At 56.2% G+C, this 19,669-nt stretch overlaps 1 protein-coding gene across 6 annotated transcripts in view; it reads right to left on the reverse strand.

Moving 5' to 3' along the window:
• The window catches only part of COL16A1 (collagen type XVI alpha 1 chain), a 51,524-nt gene that overhangs the window by 9,580 nt on the left and 22,275 nt on the right, over window positions 1-19,669 (reverse strand). For 4 of the 6 annotated variants that reach the window (XM_030913413.1, XM_030913409.1, XM_030913411.1 and 1 more), the window contains 21 exons: window positions 18,829-18,873; window positions 18,711-18,737; window positions 17,896-17,955; window positions 17,657-17,704; window positions 17,485-17,538; window positions 13,138-13,191; window positions 12,887-12,919; window positions 10,606-10,722; window positions 10,479-10,520; window positions 10,299-10,385; window positions 9,525-9,569; window positions 8,514-8,558; window positions 6,723-6,776; window positions 6,110-6,163; window positions 5,520-5,573; window positions 3,977-4,021; window positions 3,822-3,875; window positions 3,523-3,558; window positions 3,112-3,174; window positions 605-676; window positions 342-395 (listed from right to left, as the gene is read on the reverse strand). In XM_030913413.1, coding sequence (XP_030769273.1) covers window positions 342-395; window positions 605-676; window positions 3,112-3,174; window positions 3,523-3,558; window positions 3,822-3,875; window positions 3,977-4,021; window positions 5,520-5,573; window positions 6,110-6,163; window positions 6,723-6,776; window positions 8,514-8,558; window positions 9,525-9,569; window positions 10,299-10,385; window positions 10,479-10,520; window positions 10,606-10,722; window positions 12,887-12,919; window positions 13,138-13,191; window positions 17,485-17,538; window positions 17,657-17,704; window positions 17,896-17,955; window positions 18,711-18,737; window positions 18,829-18,873 — 1,143 coding nt within the window. The remainder of the gene's footprint in view (window positions 1-341; window positions 396-604; window positions 677-3,111; window positions 3,175-3,522; window positions 3,559-3,821; window positions 3,876-3,976; window positions 4,022-5,519; window positions 5,574-6,109; window positions 6,164-6,722; window positions 6,777-8,513; window positions 8,559-9,524; window positions 9,570-10,298; window positions 10,386-10,478; window positions 10,521-10,605; window positions 10,723-12,886; window positions 12,920-13,137; window positions 13,192-17,484; window positions 17,539-17,656; window positions 17,705-17,895; window positions 17,956-18,710; window positions 18,738-18,828; window positions 18,874-19,669) is intronic. The other 2 variants (XM_030913415.1, XM_030913412.1) reach the window with 1 other exon arrangement.

Genomic DNA, 19,669 nt, shown 5'->3' on the forward strand with positions numbered 1-19,669 from the left:
TTGCTCAAGTCCTTCCATGTCCACACCCTGATTCTTCCTGAAGCCCAGCCTGGTTTCCTCAGCTGTCTGAGTTTCTGCATACATAGTGCCTTCACCATCCTGCCTTTGGTGAGACCTAGCTCGCCTAACCTGCTTAAGGCCACTAGGAGAACTGGGAAGCCAAGGGGCTGTGATGCCATCAAGGAGCTGGAGTGCAGAGAAAGACAGACCAAGGGAGGGCATGGGTGCCTCCTGACAAAGACGGGGATACTTTGGTTCTTTCCATCAAGGTTACCTTGACTTTGGCTCCCCTGACAAAAAGGAGGGGAAGGGATGCCTGTGCTCCCGGCCCATCATCTCACCCTCAAGCCAGGCTTGCCGTCCTTCCCATCCAGACCATCCAGACCGGCGGGGCCCTGGAAACAGGAAAGAGGCATTTCTGCATGCTGGTGCAGGAGTCCTAGAAGGTGGGAGACCTGGCCCAGCCCCTCAGTTCTCTGCACCCCTCCCCTGACTCCCATCCCAGCACACACACACGTGCACGACACACATGCACCACACACATGCACCACACACATGCGCACACACCCCACACACCTGCCACGCTAAAAGGGCACACACTCACCTGAATCCCAGGAGGTCCCGGTGGCCCAGGGGAACCAGGCATGCCTGATGGGCCTCGAATCCCTTCGCTGCCCTGGAAACCAGCCCCCCACAACCAATAAAGTCATCAGGGCTTTGCCCCCCATGTGGAGACCAGGCCCTGGGTCAAGGGTCCTGGTGACTGCTAGAATCAGGATAGCTGGCTTCTGGGCCCAGTCTGTCCCTGTCTAACTGCATATGTGCCACTCATCGCCTCACCAGGAGGATCTGTCTTCATCTGCAAAGCATCCCCTTGCCTTGCTGCCCCATGAGGAAGGGACAGGGCATCTTCTCCAGTGCTGACCGAGGGGCTGGCATGGCAGGGGCTCAGTAGCACAGCTTCAATCCACTGCGAATGCTGCCTGTTGCATTCTACTCCTCCATCAGACCCCCTGCCTCCTCCCCACCTACCTCCCTGCCTTTCCCCCGCATCCCAGTAGACATGGGCCAGGGCTGCACAAAGACGTCAACAGTGCACCCAGTGCCATGTGGGCTCTGATCCCCCAAGATGAAAAAGTGGGTGCCCCTGTCCTCGAGGAGCTCACATTCCAGTGAGGGTCATGGGCCCAACTCAACCAGGGGCAATACAACAGTCCATGTGTTCTGTGTGGAAAGGAGCTGAGGGAGCCCAGAACGGGGAGCAGTTCCCTCTGGCTGGGGATCAGGGAAAGTGTCACAGAAGTGTCACCAGATGCTAGACTCTGGGATTGGGCAGGTGGAGGAGAAAAGCACATGCCAAAGGGAACCTAAGAGATAGATGAAGATTTGCAAGTGGTCACATGCCTGGCCTGGCCAGGGTGTCTGGGGGAGCCTGTGGGATGGGCCAGCAGGCAGAAGAGGCTGGAAGAGTCACCTTAATGAGTGGGGGCCCTGAACGCTGTGCTAAACTGTATCAAACAGTCAGTGGTTTTTAAGCTGTACTTCTTAGAGTGCTGGGGCTCCTGGGGGAGTCTCGAAGCTGGGGTCGTGAAGTGGGGACTGAAGAGGGGGACTCCAGGACCCCCACCCTTGTCTCAGCCAGGGAACTCCACTTGTGTTTGTTTTGTAGATTGAGGTTTTTACATTTGCTTTTATGTGATAAAAAGGCTCTGGGACTACAAAATAAAGTCTAAAAACCCCTGCTACAGGCACTGGGGAGCCATTGAAGGTTCAAAGCAGAAGAGTGACGAGAACTGATGCATGGATTGGAGTTTACCAGAAAGGGCGGGGGGAGGCAAGCAGCATAGCAGGGAAGGCTGCTGCATTCTCCCATTGTGGAGAGGGTGGCTGCCCTGGATCAGTGGCTGTAGGGTGGTCAAGGGAAGGGATCCCGCTAGAGACACTCAGCAAAGGGGAAAAAGAACTTGGGGGGCATTGCAATGCCACCAGCCACCAGGAGGGGTCAGCACAGCCCCAACCAATGTTAGCCCCCACTGGGAGTTGGAGTGAAGAACCACTGGCCAGAGGTTTGGGATTCTCTGCAATGACCAGCCTAAGGAGAGCAGGGGCTGCCACCCAGGTCCTCTGCAGGGAAGGGAAGTGAAGAGAGCTAGCAACCACCACTGTCCCAACCATGGCTGATCAGCATGGGCTCTGGGGAGGTAGTGAGGGTCCCAGGTCCTCCTGGAGCTGGGAAGGAAGTCTCAGCTCTGCTGCTAACACCACTGTGTGCCTCTGAGCTGCCCCAAGCCTTACGGGCGTCAGTTTCCTCACCTGCACAGTGAGACGTTCATGCGTGTGCTCTCAGGGGAAAGAGGATCTCCACAAGGCTGTAGGCTCCTACCTGTCCCTCTGGACCCAGATCCCCCCGACCCCCAGCTCAGAAGTCAATCTTGGGGCTTCTTATACCACCCACTCAGCACATCTAGGGAGCCCAGAGGTTGGGCCGAGACAGGGATGTCAGCCCCCAACCAAGGCAGAGCCATGTCTCCAGCATTTATCAAGCCAAAGTCAAGAGCAGCCGGCATAGGAGCTCCCCCAACTGCTGCTCCCCCAATCCTTGCCACCAGGCAGGACACAGGCCACCCCTGCCCTCTCTGGGCCCTTGGGGACAACTGAAGCATGGCTACCCAGGAGGAGCCCATTCCCCTTCCACGTTGGTGTCCTCCTTCAGGACGTGCTTCCCCTTCTCTCAGCTCCTTGCTCGTCCTCCCGCCCAGGAGACGAAGGTGGCCTGGGCTGCCTGTCGCATTCTAGTCCTCCATCAGACCCCTGCCTCCTCCCCACCTACCTCCCTGCCTTCCCCCCAATCCCAGCAGACAAGGGCCTGGGCTGAACGGAGGCCGCAGGCATTCTGGGCCAAGCAGACATCCTGAGGAGCCCACTGGTCCGCTGCAGGCCCCGTCAGCCTCCAGTAGTCACTTGGCCCATCCTGGAGGCCTCTCTTCACAGCCTTGATGCAACTGGGTCAGTCTTGGAATTTCCTGAAAGCCTGATGCTAGGGGTGGGACAAGGGCATGGGAGCTGCATGGCTCAGATCTGCGACTTTGGCCAACCCGGGGTCCTGCTCACCTTCTCTGCTTGAGGGCCAGGTGGGCCAGGTGCTCCAACTTTGCCTGGGAATCCAGGGGGACCCTGTATCAACAAAGGGGCAGGCAGGAATGAAAGTGGGGCTGGAGGGGGAGCTCCCCTTCTTTCTTCTTCCTGTGTGTGATGCACTGTTGTTAATGCAATTCATTTTGACTTCCTAGAAGCACCCCCCGGGAGCATTACATCTGCCTGGACTGCCGGGCTGGGGCCCACCCAAGAGGCTGGGCTCTCCAGGTCCTGGTTCCTGGAATCAGGCCTGGCCACCCAGGCCGTTCTCCCCTGCCTCTTCCCTCTTCTCCCCAGGACCATCCTCCCCTAGCCTGGCCTGGTCAGGCCTGCCCCTCCCGATGAGACCACATCAGACAGAGCCGGCTTTGTGTCTTCTTCACTCACCGGTGGGCCCGGAAAGCCTGGCTGGCCTTGAAATCCCTAGGGTGAGAAGCAAGCTACAGTGTACTGTGCCACCCCCTCTCTCCTGCCTGGCTGCCCAGGAGGAAAGAGTGACAGGTGGGGCACCCTCAAACCCACGGGCGTTGCTCTCCCCTCTGCCCACCATGGCTGGCAGGTAAGGCTCTGGGCATGAGGTAGGTCACAAGCCAAGGACAGGTAGGGTGGGGAGACTAGAGCTGGTGATCATCAGGGACCCAGCCCCTTCTCTGCCTCCCTGCAGCCGGGTCCCAATCGTCACTCACCTGGTCGCCCTTCTCACCCGAGTTCCCTTGGGGTCCTCGCTCTCCTCTGGGACCCTGTCACCCACAGAGAACAATGCAGCCGAAACCTAATCTTCCTGCCCTCAGATCCCAGGACAAGACCAGGACCACGTCTCCCCGTGCCCTCCTTCACTCACCGCTGGGCCTGGAGGGCCTGGGAGGCCTTCAGATCCTGGGGGGCCCTAAGGACACAAAGGAACAGAATCAGTCACTCCTCCTGGGGAGGTGAAGGATGAGGTGGGGGATGTGACAGGGGACTGCCCAGAACAGAGGCAGCACATGCTGGGAGGCCCCTGAGCTGGCAGGCCCCCTCTGCCTGGTCTGCTCAGGCTTTCCTGCTCTTGCCTGAGCTGCTGAACCAGCCTCCTAACTTGTCCTGCCACCTCCTGGTTCACTCCAAGTCAGCCAGCAAATGGCTGCCCTCTTCTCCTCCAGCACAGCTCTGATTATGTCACTCTCTTGCTCAAACACCTTGTGTGGCTCCCTCTGCCTCTGAGTGGGGCGCACACTTTCCAACAACGCTGGTCTTTGAGGCAGCCTGTGATCTGGCACCAGCCACCCTTTCCCACTTCTCCTCCCTCTCTCCTCATCTTCCGCCTTGCTCAGTCAGACTGCTGTTCTCTGACACACTCTATATCCTCCCACCCCCAGGCCTTTGCACCCTCGGCACAGCTTTCCCTCCTACCTAGAATGCCCCCTTCTCCCCGTTCTAGGTCCCCTGAACTCTTGCCAAATCATTTGATGGCTGGAAGCTGTTCCTGCAGTGCCCCGCCCAGCCTCTCCCTCTGGAATTCCCCAGTACAGACAGCCACAGGGATCCCTCCCTCCTGCTAGTCAGCTCTAAGCTCAAATGCCACCTGCTCAGAGAGGCCTTCCTGCCCCTCCGCTTCGATGGTGCCCAAACACCTCTCCAGCCCCTCCCCCCGTCCCACTTCCTCCAGGAGTCCCAGCCCTCATGGTTCCTAGGCACTTGTTTATTCATCTGGCAGCTGCCTCCCCCATGGCAGGGCAAGAGGGCAACTGCCTGCTCTGTTCACGGAGACATCCTCAGAGGGGAGCCCGGCACCCCGCAGGCCCCTGAGAAATATCTGTTACTGAGTAAATGCCTGATGGGGTTTGCTGAATTCTACCGGGGCCTCACTGAAATTGGTGACTCTGTAAGGCTGCAGTCCCAGTTTGACTGATCCTAGATCTGAGGTTTGTGAGGTTTCTCACCAGATAGACATGGGTTCAAGTCCAGGTTCCACCACTGACTCACTCACTAGCTTCAGGACCCTGGGTGAGTCTCAGCTTTGTCACTCTGGGGGCCCCAGTGTCCTCATCTGGTCACAGCCCAACTCCTGTGCTCAACATGGGGCCTGGCAGGCCTTGGCTCTGGAGAGTGGTTCTGGGGAGCCTGGGGGCCACTGGGGGTCTATAGTCCCAGGTCCTCCTTTGCATGAGGCAGAGGAATGCTTCTGCAGCTGCCTCCTGGCCCCCTCCCCTTGGCAGCCCTGCGGGGATTCTCCTCACAGCCTCCACCTCCGCAGGGCCCAGCCTGTGCTGCAGGCTTGGGGGCGGGGTGGGGGGGGCAGCAAGGGTCACAGTCCTCCCCTTCACAGGCTGCTGCCAAGTCTCTAGCCGGAGGCTGTGCGGCTCCACATGCAGCCCTGCACCCGCCCCCGCGCTGCTGGGACTCACCGGCTCTCCTTTCTCTCCCGCTGACCCGGTGTAGCCACGTTCCCCCTTGATGCCCTGACAAGTGGTAAAGAGACAGTGGAATTAGCCCCGCAGAATTAGCCCGTCACGGCGCTAATGCGAGGAGTGGAGACTGCAGCTGGCACCCAGACCAGCTCTTGGGGGATGGCACTGGGAGGACTGCTGGGTGCTCCAAAGCTGCCGTGCCTCCCACCAGCCACCGTGTCCCCCAGGTCCCCATTGGAAAAGGAGGACACACCCACCCAGCAGCTTCTGTGGGGGTGGCACCTCTAAGCTGTCTCTCCAATCTCCCAACCCCCCACCCCCAGGAGGCAGATCTCAGTTCTTGCCGTGTCTGGGCCTGGCAGAGTGTTCTGAGAGTCAGGCCTGAGCAGAGTGGTGGGACCAAGTCACGCTGCCAAGGGGGCCTACAATGGGGAGAGGGGGCTGCATGGACTTTAGGCAAAGGAAGAGGCTGAAATGCCCGTGAATGGGGAGCCCACCAAGGGTTGCCCAGCCTGGCTCTGTCCTGAACACCAGCCCAAGCCTCCGGTACCCAGCACCCACTCCCCAGCAAGGGTCCCCTTACTCACAGGTAGTCCTGGGGGGCCCATGGCACCTGGATAACCTGGTTGCCCTGGAGGACCCTACAAAGAAAGGCAGACATGATGGATAGCCCCTCAACATTTCTCTTCTCCCCTCGCTGGGTAAGAGGGTAGCCAAAGCTAAAACCTCTGGGGCTGCCATTTAGCAGGTGCCAGCCTGCCCCAGCACTGCACACCGGGCCATCTCCCCAAGCCCCAGGTCCCCTTGGTCGTGACCTCCACCACAGACCTGGGCTGGGGATGCGAACCCCAGCCTGGCCCAGACCCTGAGAGCTGAGCCGGAACAGGGATCCCAGAGCAGGCGTGAGGACCAGGGAAGAGGGGGTGGGCAGGGATGCTGAGTGATGAAGGCCGAGGGAGGGGAGCCCTCAGGGACGCTGCTGGAGGACAGGGGCTATGCATGCTTCTGGCAGGGAGTCAGGGCACGTGGAGATCGGCCTCCTTTGCTCCTTGGGGAGTGTGCAAACCTCACACTGAGGGAATCCTGGCAGAAGGGCAGAGAGTCATAAGGAGTCCACCTCCCAGCTTCCACTCAGCAGCCACCCCTCGGAGCCCAAGCTCTGCCTCCCCAGCTCTTCCTCCCTTTCCAGCTTCCCCTTACCGGCTCCCCCTTGTCTCCAGTCAGGCCTGTGAGGCCTCGCTCTCCTTGAAGGCCCTTGGAGAGAAAAATCATGAGAAACTGCAGGAGCGGGCTGTCCCCACCCAGCCCCTGACTCCTTCCCCCTGCCCCACTGCCTTCTGTTCCCACTCCAGGCAAATGTGGAGGCCAAAGTGGCTCTCCTAGTGTCCCTAGCAAGGTGACCCATAAGGGGTGTGCTCCAGCAGGATGAGTGGTAGGGGTGTGAACCCCCACATATGAGTGCCTTTCAGGAGGATACTCTGCAAGACAGGTAACTATAGAGATATGCCCTCCAGTGGGGGTGACTCTGGGAGGGTACCTCTCAGCTGCCCATCACTGGTATGCCCTGCCATGGTAACTGACTGGGGTACACCTTTAGGAAGCTGACAGATCAGATGTGTGCTCATTCTGAGGGGCAACCATCAGGAGAGGTACCCCAGATGGATGCTGCCACCAAAGTGTATCACATCATCAGACACCCAACACTTACCTGTCCAAGTCCCCCACCCCAAGCCAAAAATCATTTTCTTGGAGGGAGGCAGGGGAGAGACACAGGAAGGCTGCCTCCAGAGCAGTCCCTGTCACTTTGTAGGGTGAGAGGGCATGTCACTTTCCACGAGAGCTACAGCCCCCACCCCTAATTCCTTACCCCGGCCTTTGCGGGTGCCACGCCATTAGGGGCATCTTTTGTGCCCCCTTCTCCCTCATCCCCTCAAGAGACGGCGCCCAAACCTTTCCACGACACAAGACAGATGGCTAGACGGACAGATGGCCCCTTCACCCAAGCAAGCAGAAACAGACAAGGCCCGGCCACAGATGAGGAGGTGGGGACAGATGGAACTGTGACGAGGAGGGGCCCTGCTCCCTGAGCCTCCATCACCAGGCCTGGGAGGAGAGGAGCCAGGCCCCAGGAACACGCAACCTGACAAACAGGAGGTTAGTTTCCGTGACCCAGGAGGGAGCAACAGTGAGGCTGGGGGTGATGTAAACACACCTGTGACGATGACGAAGGCAGAGCAATTAACGACACCTGGCAGAAGGAGCCGGCCAAGGTGCTGGGCACAGAGGGGCAGGGCTGCACGACACCCAGAAACCCAACTGGCTGGTATCACATGCCCCGCCTTGGAGCAGACTGGGACTGGAGCCAAGGAAGAGGAAGGGAAGAGGAGGCAGCTGAGAGTTTCCTCTAGGACGATGGAAAAGGTGCAGGAAGGGCTGCCTTTAAATCCCTGGGTGCCTCTGGACAGCCCTGCCAAGCAGCAGGGCAGCAAACCTGTGCCAGCCTGCAATGTGAAGCCCTAAAGCTTTGGCATCTCTGCTGGGCTCTGAGCCAGGTGCCTGGCAGGGTCCCAAGAACTACTTTCAGCAAATCTTCAGGCAACACCGAAGGTGGTGAGAAGCAGGAGGCAGAGTGAGAAGGCAGGAGTGGAGGGGCCCCCTAGAGGCACCAGCTTAAGAGGGAGGTTCACAAGCTCAGGAGGACTTGCGGGAGTGCTGCAGGATGGTGGGAGAAATGGAGAACGTGGTAAGAGAGAGAAGAGGAGACAAAGAACGCAGGAGAGGAGGGAGAGGAGAAAACGGAAAGGAGTCAGAGACTGGGAGGATGTCCAAGCTGCTGGGACCTCAGAGAACCCGTGTCGTTAGCTACCGTGCCTGAAGGGGGACAACAAACACGGAGGACGGAGGTGAAGGCACCACAGGAGGGAGACAAGCAAAAGCCACAGAGACCTGGCTGACGGGGGGAGGGGAGGTCGAGCAGCGCTAGGTTCTTACAGGCAATCCGGGGGAGCCAACAGCACCAGGAAAACCTGGGGGGCCCTGGTGGGAGAAACAGGCAGGTCACATCTCGTAGGCACAGTAACCCTGGGACAGCCTGGAGGGCACAGTCTGGGGCTTGGGGGTCATGGGGAGAGGAGGTCATGGGAGTATTTTCAAGGCAGCTGGAAAAGAGACTCCTTGAAAGTCTTAGCTCAAAAGACAACTGTTCCTCCCTTGGCTCTGGGAAGAATGGCTTCTCCGTTGACAGAGATGCGGAACGGCTCCAGAGTCAGAGTGCTTCCTGAGTCTTCCGGAGTCTAACTGAAGACCCGGTTGCAGCAGAAGCCCGTTTCTTTCAGCCTTGCCCACCATGCCTGCCACTCGACCTCCAATTGTCCCCCAAGTGGGGACTCCCTGGCTCTAAGACAACTCCCACCAGCCATTTTCTTCTCCAAAGAAAGCATTTTCAGTTCTTTCAATCTTTCCTAGTCACTTCTATTTTCCTGCCATGTCAACATCACAGAGGACTCCAGAATAGATGCCCTGGTCTGGTTTTTATAGATTTACCCTAGAGATGGCCCTACAGAGCAATGGAGGACAGCTCCATCTTAGCCCCGAGCCCTTGTGGGGACTGGCATCACAGGGGCATGGAGAGGTCTGGCCAGCAGGCCGCATGCTTCCCTGGCTGGGAGGCTGTGAGCGTGAAGCCTAGGCCCCCTGTTGAAGGCAGCCTGGGGCCACTGTGGAAAGCGCAGCAGGGGGTGGGGACAGGGAAGCAAAGATGTGCTTCTGAGGACCTCCCCTAAGCAGGACCATATGCAGTGGGCAGAGCAGGGTGGTTCCAGGGCATTTGGTGGTAGGAGAGCACAGTTCCTGCAGATGCTCTGCGGAGGGACGGGGAGGGCAGTGGAAGTTCCCTCCTCCTGCCTTGCCCAGCCTTTTGGGGACAAGGCCGCGGGATGGTGTCTGAGCGTAACGACCCCGTTGAGAGCCTCTCAAGCAAGCCAGGGCACCACAGATACTTACAATAGGGCCTGGAGGACCTGGGGAGCCCCTCATGCCAGGTGGACCCTGCAAAGGAAGCCAAGGGAAATGGATGAAAAGGCCCAGGCCCCATAGAGCCCCTGGGGTTCCAGCAGCTTTCCTCCCAGCTTGCCAGGGCCAAGGTCAACAGAGGGCAGCTATTGTCCAAGCAGAACAATCTTTCATTTGGCTCATTCGGTCATCCTACAAACATTTATTGAGCAACTATTATGTACCAGGCATTAATCCAGGGGCTAGGATCACAGCATAAACAAAATAAATAAAAACCTCTGCCTCAAAGCAGTTACATTCTAGGGGAGACATGGACACTAACAAATAGAACAGGAGCTGGTACATAGTTGGTGTTGAGTTGATACCTGTGGAATGTTCCTGAATGAAGTAAATAGGCAGGATGCTGGAGGGTGATTAGTATGATTCAGGCCAAGGGGATTGGAGGCTCTGGGGTTGGTGTGGTGTTCAATTTTAAAGAGGGCGGTCAGGGGAAGTCTGAGAAGGAGACACTTGAGCAGAGCTGAAGGAGTGCAGGAAGGAGCCCCGAAGGGTGTTGCAGGCAGAGGACACAGCTGGGCACTGGGAAGGAAGAGTGTGTCCTACCCTGGGTCCTGTGTATTCCAGAGGAGCCATGTGCCAGGAGAGCAGATGAGTCCAGAGTGGTAAAGGGCATCAGTCACGTGAGGCCTCGGAGGCCCCCAAAAGGTCTCAAAGGCAGATAGGGCCCCAGCCCCCTTAAGGATGAAGCCTCATCCCTGGTCTTACCTCTTCTCCTCTCTGGCCTGGCAATCCCGGAGGACCAGGCAGGCCTGGGCTCCCAACGCAGCCGGGATCTCCCTCGCTGTTATCGCCCTGGAAAAGGATGGAGATGGTGACAGTGGGCAATCAGGGCCTCTCCCTGTGGGGCATGGGGCATGGTCAGGGGAGATAAGGCGAGGCACTCACCCGGGCCTCCTCGGCTCTTGGGCGCTCCAGCGACAAAAAGCACTGCAAGGGACAATGAGAAGCACTCTGTCTGATGAGGCAGCCAGGGAGCCCTCCCACAAGGGGCGGCCTCAAGCCCAGTCCCTACCTGGGCGCAGTTGTCGAGGCCTGGCACACCAGGGATGCCCTGGTCTCCCTTCTCTCCCTTCTCCACGAGGTACGCTGGGTGGGCCCTCTGCCCCTGGACACAGTCCCCGCAGATACTCTGATCAGGGAGTAGGGAGAGGAGTGCCGTCTGGGTCAGAGACGGCCAGGATGGGCCAACTGGGGAGCCCACCTGAGAACCCAGAGCCGGGGCTCCCTGCCCCTCAGTCTTCCCTCTTCCCACACTCCCTCTCTCCCCAGCCACATCCCTACGGTAGGTTTGCTCCATCCTCGGGGGACCCACTCCCATCAATTGGCTTTGAGTTTCCTCCAGGAAGCAGCTCTGGTAGAGCTAAGCCAAAGCCACTTTCCAGACAGGCGTGTGGGCGGAGGCGAGGGGCCCGCAGAGGGACCATCTGTCCCGGCTGTTCCTGCAACCTGCACCCACTGCGAGGACAAGCCACAAGAAGCGAGGCTGGAAAGGCTGGCTCCGAATGCCAGCTTCTCTGCCCAAGGGAGCAAAGGAACAGCTGCAGGAGGAGCCAGGCCCTTCCCAGGAGCCCCTGGGATAGATCTCGGATTGCTCACAGGCTCCTGGCTCAGATTGCGCCACCAGAAATTGTCTTCCCCACAGGAAGGGGTTTAACCTTCTTTGGGTCACAGACCCCTCTGAGAGTTTGATGGAAGCTGTGGGTCCTTTTCCCAGAAAAATCAAACCCACTAGTGAAAACCAGCCTGCAGTTTCTGAGGACTCAGGAGCCTGGAGCCTGTTTGTGGCCAGTGTGGTGTCCACAGACTCCCAGGCAGGAACCCCTGCTCACTTTCACTGCTCACCACCAAGCCCAATGATAACGGCTGGCATTTACTCAGCACCCATGACACTGGGCACTGTACATAATAAGCCCTGCACATGATCACATCCCATCGTGACGGTGCAGTGGGGCAGGGAATCTATAAGCATTGTGGAGATGGGAAAGCCAGCACTCAAGACAGGCGGCGTGACTTGTCTAAGGAAAGTGGGAGTCTGGATTGGCGTGGGCCTGTCCTAGGCCACAGCCAGCGCTCTCTCCCCAGGTGTCCTGGACTGTGGGTGCAGGTGGTGCTGGGGCTCTGGGTCAGCATGCCCCGGGGTGCCATCTGACCCCTTCTCCACCCTATGCACAGTTTCTATTTGGGATCCTCTGAAGAGCACCTGATGAGGATGCCAGCCGATGAAATGTTACAGGAGAAATGTCAAATCCTGGATTTAGAGTCACACGATCACCGCCCAGTCATTGACAGAAGCAGAGGGGAGAAGAGCTTGGGGTTTTGTTGCCACAACCCCGCTGTAATCCAACATGTAACTGTTCCCTAGAGGTTACCCGGACCTCCTCTGGCTGCTTCTGGAGAAATCTGCCTTTCAGAGCAGGGGAGGGATAGAGAGTCCCCATGCTCTGCCCTGACCAAGACCCATCAGGGTCACAGGATGTCCAGGGCACTGACTAGCCAGTGTCAGAAGAGGGTGGCCAGGATGAGGGAGGCTCTGGAGGTCAACACATGGGAAGGACTCCTGAGGATGCTGAGCTAGAGGAGAGAAAGTCCAGGAACATAAGGGCCTCCTTCAAAAACCTGAAGGCAACCTGGGGAATTACTGTGCTCTCGTTTCTAGAGGTGACTAAGCAAAGATGGGCTATGCAACCCTTGATTCCAATAGGAACTTCTGCTCAGTTTGGGAAGCCGGACCAGGCCCCAGCCCTCTGGTAGGGTATTAAGGCTGTGTACAGGCCCTGGCACAGGCCGACCCTCTGACCAGGTCCGAAGTCCCCTTTCTTGGACTACCAGAAGGGCTTCTCAAATCCATCTCCTCCCTGGATTCCTTCTGGATTGACGAGAGAACGGCTGAAGCTTTCTTCCAGGCCACACCCAATCTCAAGCCCCCTACCACTGCACTTTCACCCCCTCTGCTTTGCTTTGGAAGCTGCTGGGCTCTGCTGCGGTGTGACCAGGGTGCTACGGGGTCTCATTGCCAGCTGCTGCGGGCAGGCTTCAGGGCTGGGTTCTGCCGACAGCATCTGCCATGTGGGCACCTTCACAGGATTCCTTTAAGCACTCATTCAGCAAATGTTGCCTGGGGGCCTGTTACAAGCCAGGCATCAGCTAGGCCCTCTTAGACAGATGCTTGGAACGCGTATTCCCTGCAAACTGCTGCTCTCTCTGCGAGGTGCCACACAGCTGAGCACTTACTAAGAGAATCCCCTTAGGAGCACCCCCGCCAGCTCACGCTTCTCTCCTGGGTACCCTCTTACCTTAAGGAGGTGCTGTTCAATTGGTAAGGATCCCTGCAAGAGACAGATGTGTGGGCTCAAGCAGGCGAGGGGAAGGGACATGGAGACTTATGGGATCAGGTAGAACCTTGGGACATGCCATGCGCCTTCCAGCCTCAGAAGGGGGAGAGAAGAGGGACCCCCACTGCAGCTACCGGGCCAGCTTCATAGCTTGAGCAGCCCTGGGAAGGGCAGGGAAGGGGCATGGACAGGGAGTCCTGGCTGGTACCCACCATTTCCGCAGTGAGCCCAGGCTGTCCTGGCAAACCGTTGTTTCCAGGCACTCCCTGTAGCCAAGAAGAGACACGAGTGAGTGGGCTCCATCTCTCTAGCCTGCTGGTCAGCCTGTTTCCTTCTCATCACCCCGCCTCCTCTTCGCCTTGTCCTGCAGAGCTGAGAGCCCTGGTTGGCACAAGGCTGACATCTATTCTTAGCTCAAAAGCCTCTCGACCCTTTCTAGGGAAAGCCAAGGAGGCCCAGAAGAGTGACCCCCCAAACCAGTCCAACAGCGAGTGTTTTCCCCACACACCAGAGGAAGGTCAGAAATTGAGTAGAGGGTTTTCCATGGAACGACTGTTTATTTCTGTGCTAAGTCATTTTTCTATATTTTATCTTTCTTTTTCCTTTCTTTTTTCTTTTCTTTTTTTTCCTTTTAGAGACGGGGTCTCACTCTGTCACCCAGGCTGGAGTGCAATGGCATAATTATAGCTCACTTAGCCTCAAACTCAGCTCAAGCGATTCTCCCACCTCAGCCTCCTGAGTAGCTGGGACTAGAGGTGCTCACCACCATGCCCGGCTAATTCTTTTGTATTTATTGTAGAGACCAGGTCTCACTGGTAGGCTGGTCTCAAACTTCTGGGCTTAAGTGATCCTCCCACCTCAGCCTCTCAAAATGTTGGAATTATAGGCATGAGCCATGACACCCAGCCTACTTTCTCATTTAATCATCACAGTTATCTTGTTAAACTAGGTGCTGTTATCTCCATCTTAAAAATAGCACAAAGAATCCAGAGGAGGCTGGGTGCGGTGGCTCACACCTGCAATCCTAGCACTTTGGGAGGCTGAGGCGGGCAGATCACCTGAGGCCAGGAGTTCGAGACTAGCCTGGCCAACATGGTGAAACTCTGTCTCTACTAAAAATACAAAAATTAGCAGGGCTTGGTGGTGTGTACCTGTGGTCCCAGATACACGGGAGACTGAAGCAGGAGAATCACTTGAACCTGGGAGATGGAGGTTGCAGTGAACCAAGATCATACCACTGAACTTTAGTCTGGGCAATCTCAAAAAAAAAAAAAGAGAACCCAGAGTAAGTACTTGCCAAAGGTCACAAGTTGAGCAAGGCACAGAGCTGAGGTCCAGAGCGAGGATCACTGGCTTCTAACCCCTCTCTTAACCACGATTCCAGCATCATTCCTCAACAGACATCCCCAGAACACTCATGGCCACAGCAAGGGTGGGTGCTTGCCAGTCAGATTCATCTAGATACAAAATTCTGACTACCTGCATAACTTTTGGCAATTCATTTGGGGGAAAAAAATTCTATGCCTCAGTTTCCTTATCTGTAAAACAGGGATAGTTTATGGTGAGGCTTCAAGGAGACAATGGCTGCAAGGATGGTTACGTTAGATGCATGTCATCCGGACACTGTTCCCTTTGCAGACTCCTGAGGCACATTTGCATATTAAACACTCCATGGAGGCAGGGAGTACGTTCCATTTTGAATCCCCAGTGTCCGACATGGAGGAGGTGCGCATTAAGTACGGGTTGAGTGAATGCACCGCTGCTCAGCCTGCTCCTCCCTGCACAGGATTTCGTTGGTGTACTCTGAGATATGGCCTCCCTTCAAGTCCCAGCTCCCAGCAATGGAACATATCACCAGCCCCCGAGCAATTTCCAGGCCTGGGTCAGACCTGGAGCCAGCCACCATCCAGCCCCGCTGGCATCTCTGTGCACCATCAGGGCTTAGAGCAGTGCCTGGCACAGGGAAAATGCCTTGAACATGTCAACTATTTTATTTATTTATTTATTTATTTATTTATTTATTTATTTAGAGATGTATCACTCTGTCTCCCAGGCTGGAGTGCAGTGGTGCAATCTCAGCTCATCGAAACCTCCGCTTCCTGGGTTCAAGCAATTCTCCTGCCTTAGCCTCCCGAGTAGCTGGGATTACAGGCATGTGCCATGAAACCTGGTTAATTCTTATTGTATTTTTAGTAGAGATGGGGTTTTGCCATGTTGGCCAGGCTGGTCTCGAACTCCTGACCTCAAGTGATCCGCCGACCTCGGCCTCCCAAAGTGCTGGGATTACAGGCATGAGCCACTATGACAGCCCAAACATGTTAATTATTATGCCCTAAATCATTATTCATCCTCTGCTCCCCTCTCCATGGCCAGTGTGTTAGTTCAAGCCTGATGTTTTGTAAGTGTTTACCCAACCTCCCAGAACTAAATGTTCTACCTGCTGTCCTACTGTGGAAGCGAAGTGCAGCCAGAATTGAAATCTAGGCTCAATGACCTACTAGTTGCCTCAGGCAACTTTCTTGACCTCAGTGCCTCAGCTTCCTCCTCTGTGAAATGGATTGAGATGAAATGAGATAACTAAGCACTGGGACTATATGGCCTTGGATGAGTAAGTGCTGTACATCCCTGAGCCTGTTTCTATACTTGAATAAACGAGCTGCTCGGCCCTTCTGGATCCCACCTGGCATGGGGCAGGTACCTGTCAGCAGCAGCCTCGGCTTGGTCTCAAGCGCTGGCACTAGGCGAGGACTCTGGTGCCTGGGACCAGACTCAGCAGTCACTCTTTTCTGCCTCATTCCCCAGCATGTCTTGGCAGGGTTCACACTACATCAGCTCTCACTTATTAATGGGTCACTTTGAAATGAGTCTTATGCTTCCCCAAGGAAACTGCAAGCCCTCTGCAGACAGATTCCTGTTTCCTGGCGGTGTGGCAGGAAGCCCTAGACACTCGGCAAATGTGTGGCTGCAAATATGTGGCGTGGGCTCTAGTTCAGTACTTCCAATGGGGTAGAGAGAATTGGGATCCTGGCAGAGACTCCCATCAGCAACAGTGGCTCACTAGAGCAGACTCCCAGCCCACGGTGGCAGGGAGGGTGTGCCAAGGTAGCGGGAGTGGGGAGGGAAGATACGAAATGTATCAAATCATTGGGGCAAGGAGAAGTAGCTTGTAAAAAGCTTCCCTGTGATGCTGCCCTGCTTCTTCAGGTAAGAATCACTCTCTTAGGAGCTGGGAGCCAGACACACAGACAGTGGTGTCTATGCCACCTAGAGCCTCTGGAAAACATGGCTTGTATGCAAACCACTGGGAACTGTCCTGAAAGGCATCAGAAGAAGGCAAAAAGGGCTTTGCATGGGGAAACCCCAGTCCAGCAATGTCAATTCCTAACTGGGTGGCCTTAGACAAGACACTCCGCCTCTCAGAGCCTCAGCTTGCCCAGCGGTGACTTAGGAATAATAACACTGCCTTCCTTGTGGGGCTTTTTATATGAGGCTGAAATGAATGAAAGAATGGATGTAAAATAATAATAGTACTTGTCTTCATAATAATGATAGCTAATGCCTTCTAAGCATTTGTCATATAAATAAAATATAATAGTCATGGGCACAATTCTACACACTTCACATGCATTAACTTGTTTAATACTCACAAAACCCCTATGAGTTAGGTGCACTTAGCAGAAGAGGGCAGTGAGACACAGAGAGGTTAAGGAACTTGCCTACCATCACACAGCTAGCACAAGGCAGAGCCGGGATTCAAGTTCAGGCTGCCTGGCTCTGGAATGTACCCTTTATTCACAGTGTCACACAGATCTTGGCTCCTAATGCTCTCCCCTCACTATCTCTGGCTTCCTTGCAATTCCCCAAACACATTAGGCACATTCCCACCTCTGGGCCTTTGCACTGGCTGCTTTCTCTGCCACAAAGCCTCTCCCTCACAGCTTCTCTCCTCATCTCCTTTAAGTTTTGATTCAAACATCACCTTCTTTTCAGTACATTTTGCAAATACTTCTGCCCTCGTCCCATTTTCTATTCTCACTCCCTGCTTCGTACCTTTCTCCTTCGTACATATCACTTTCTGACGCACTATATTTTATTTATTTATCTTGCTTATTGTCTGTCTTTCCTACTGAATATAAGCTCCAAGAGGGCAGGGGCTTTTATTTTTAGCCACTACTGTATTCACAGCACTTAAAACAGTGCTGGAAAAATGGCAAATGTGCAAAAACACGTGTTGCATGAATGAGTGTTGAATGCTGCTCCAGAACAGTGGGCCGGGCTCTGTACCAGGGTAAGGGATTTTTATCTGACCCAGATTGTGGGTTCCTCACAGCTGATGCAACAGGGCATTCCTTGAAACTGTGCTGGGAGTGCAGAGCCTGGCCGAGAGGCTCAGTGGGCCCTCCTTGCCACCTGGGTAGGCAGGTGAACAGAGGAGTGAGAAATGGCATGTCTGTGTTTTTGGGGTGGGGGAGAAGCGTCCTTGGGGTCCAGCCTGGAGCAGCCACCCTGACCGCGTGAGCTCTGCCACCCAAACTCCTCCTTCTCTTCTCCCCCTTTACCTGCAGCCCGGGCACTCCAGGGGGGCCTGGTGGTCCAGGAATACCCGGTGGACCCTGAGGGAGAGAGGAAAGAGTCAGAGCCAGCAAAGAGCTCTGCCGCATGGCTGAGAGCAGCTGTTTAGGGTGGACAAGCCGTGGGGTGCTGGCGGACAAGAGGAGACAAGCGACACACCTGCGGGCCCGGCTGCCAGGAGTTGCCCATCCAAAGTCCCGGAGCACCCTGGGTGGGAGTGGGGGTCGCAAAAGAAGGGGAGAGGTTATAGGCAACGTCTACACCAAGCGCGGGGCTGCGTGGGGAGGCGGATGGCTGGGGTGTGCGGCCCTGCGGAGCCCTTGCACACTGGGCACCAGACGAGGCTGAAGCTGCTCCTCTCCCCCGGGCTGGGGGAAGGCTCTCCCAGTGCCACTTACCGGCATGCCAGAGAAGACGAGGTCTCCTCGAGACGGGCAGGAGCACTCCCCTGGCTCACCCTGAAAAGACAAGAGCCTTTGTGAGACATGGACGAAGACAAAGGGCCTCTTGAAACGGACATCCGAGAGGCACGGGGCTCTAGACACGGAGAGGCCAGGGTTTCAATCCAGGATCTGCCTCTTATAAGGTTGCCCTTGGGCAACCTGTTCGACCTCTCTGCACCTCAGCCTCCTCGCCTGTAAAATGGGAACAGTAATTTCAGGCGCATGGAGTCTCAGGAAGACAAAACGGATTCGTGTATACAGGGGTCCTATCGCATGGAGATTATTCAGCAAACGATGGTCCTGCTGTTACAGTCATCAGTTATAACCTTGTCTGCTGCTGCGCAGGTAATCTCGCCTTCAGTACAACTGCAGCCCCACTCCTCTGGGCCCAGCCTGGCTTCCATGCCCTTCTCTCAGGGGCCCCTCACCTCTCTGCCTTCTCACCACTAGTCCTACCCAGCTCACTTCCTGCCCCATCCTCTGACTCAGCCCCCATTTGAAAATGCAACTGCCCTCCTAAGGGGGCCTTGGAGTTTTCCAGTCTCCCATAATCCTGGTTGAGTCCCAGGCCAGCAACCAGGTGAAGTTAGGGATATGTGGAGCGCCTGAAACCAGGGAGCTGGGGGTAGCAAGGAGCCCAGGATGCCTCCTCCACCCCCTTCCTCCAGTCCAAGGCAGCTTCGTGTGCACAGGCTCCTCTGATTCATGGTGGGAAGGCTGGAGGGGCTGCTAACCCCCCAGAGTATGGGTCACAGGCCCTTGGAACTCACCTTCTCTCCTCGTGGTCCCTTTTCACCCTGCAGGGAAGAAACACAGAAAGGTGACCAGATAGGGGTGCTGAGGCAGGGCCAGCCATGGCTTCCTGCTGTCCCGAGACACTGTACTCACTGGTGTCCCTTTGGGTCCCGTCTGTCCTTGCTGCCCATCACGGCCCTGAAGGGAGAGAGCCCAGAGTCAGAGGGTGAGACTGGGCAGCGGCCAGCCATCTGGCCTGCTGCAGAAAAGGGCTGTAGGACAAACAGAAGCAGTGCCAGGCTCCTCTGGCACCCAGGGCCCAGGGCCCATGTTCCAGATGAGGAGACTGAGGTGCCGGACAAGGAAGAAGACTGGCATTTCCTGAGCACATCTGGGTGCCAGCCACCGGGTCAAGTACCCATCAGGGAACATTGAATGGAATCCCCTCTCCCAGTCCAGCAGGACGGTATTGTTCTGGTTTTCAGGTGAGGAAACTGAGCCTTAAAGAAACTTCATGATAGACCCAGCAGCCAGCTGCAGCCAGGAGTGTGTAGCCTGAAGTCTCTGCTCTCTCCTCTCTCTCTTTAGTGCTTGATACACTTTCTCCCTATCACAAAAGTTGTGTCTGTTGACCTAACTGGGAGAAAGGGATTTCAGCCCCTTTTTTATCCACAAAAAACTGGAGACTTTGAGAAGCTGTCACTTGCCTAAGGTCACACCCCTAGAAAGTGTGCGACTGAGGACGTAAGCCTGCTGGATGGAATTCAGCATGAGGAGAGGTCTGGAACATTCTCCCGGAAAGGAAAGCAGCTTGGACAACAGCATGGAGTCTGCTCAGGCCAGGAGAGGCCAGCCTGGCCACACAGGGCGTTCCCATAGCTCCTTCATGTGGGCTCCTCCACCTTCACACTTGGGACTTGAAGCTCCCTGAGGACCTGGCCTACGTCTGTCCTTCTGCCCCGGGGCTCCCTGGGACAGGCAGGAATACTGGCTG

This window comes from Rhinopithecus roxellana, chromosome 12, assembly GCF_007565055.1.
Source record: "Rhinopithecus roxellana isolate Shanxi Qingling chromosome 12, ASM756505v1, whole genome shotgun sequence".
NCBI lineage: Eukaryota > Metazoa > Chordata > Mammalia > Primates > Cercopithecidae > Rhinopithecus > Rhinopithecus roxellana.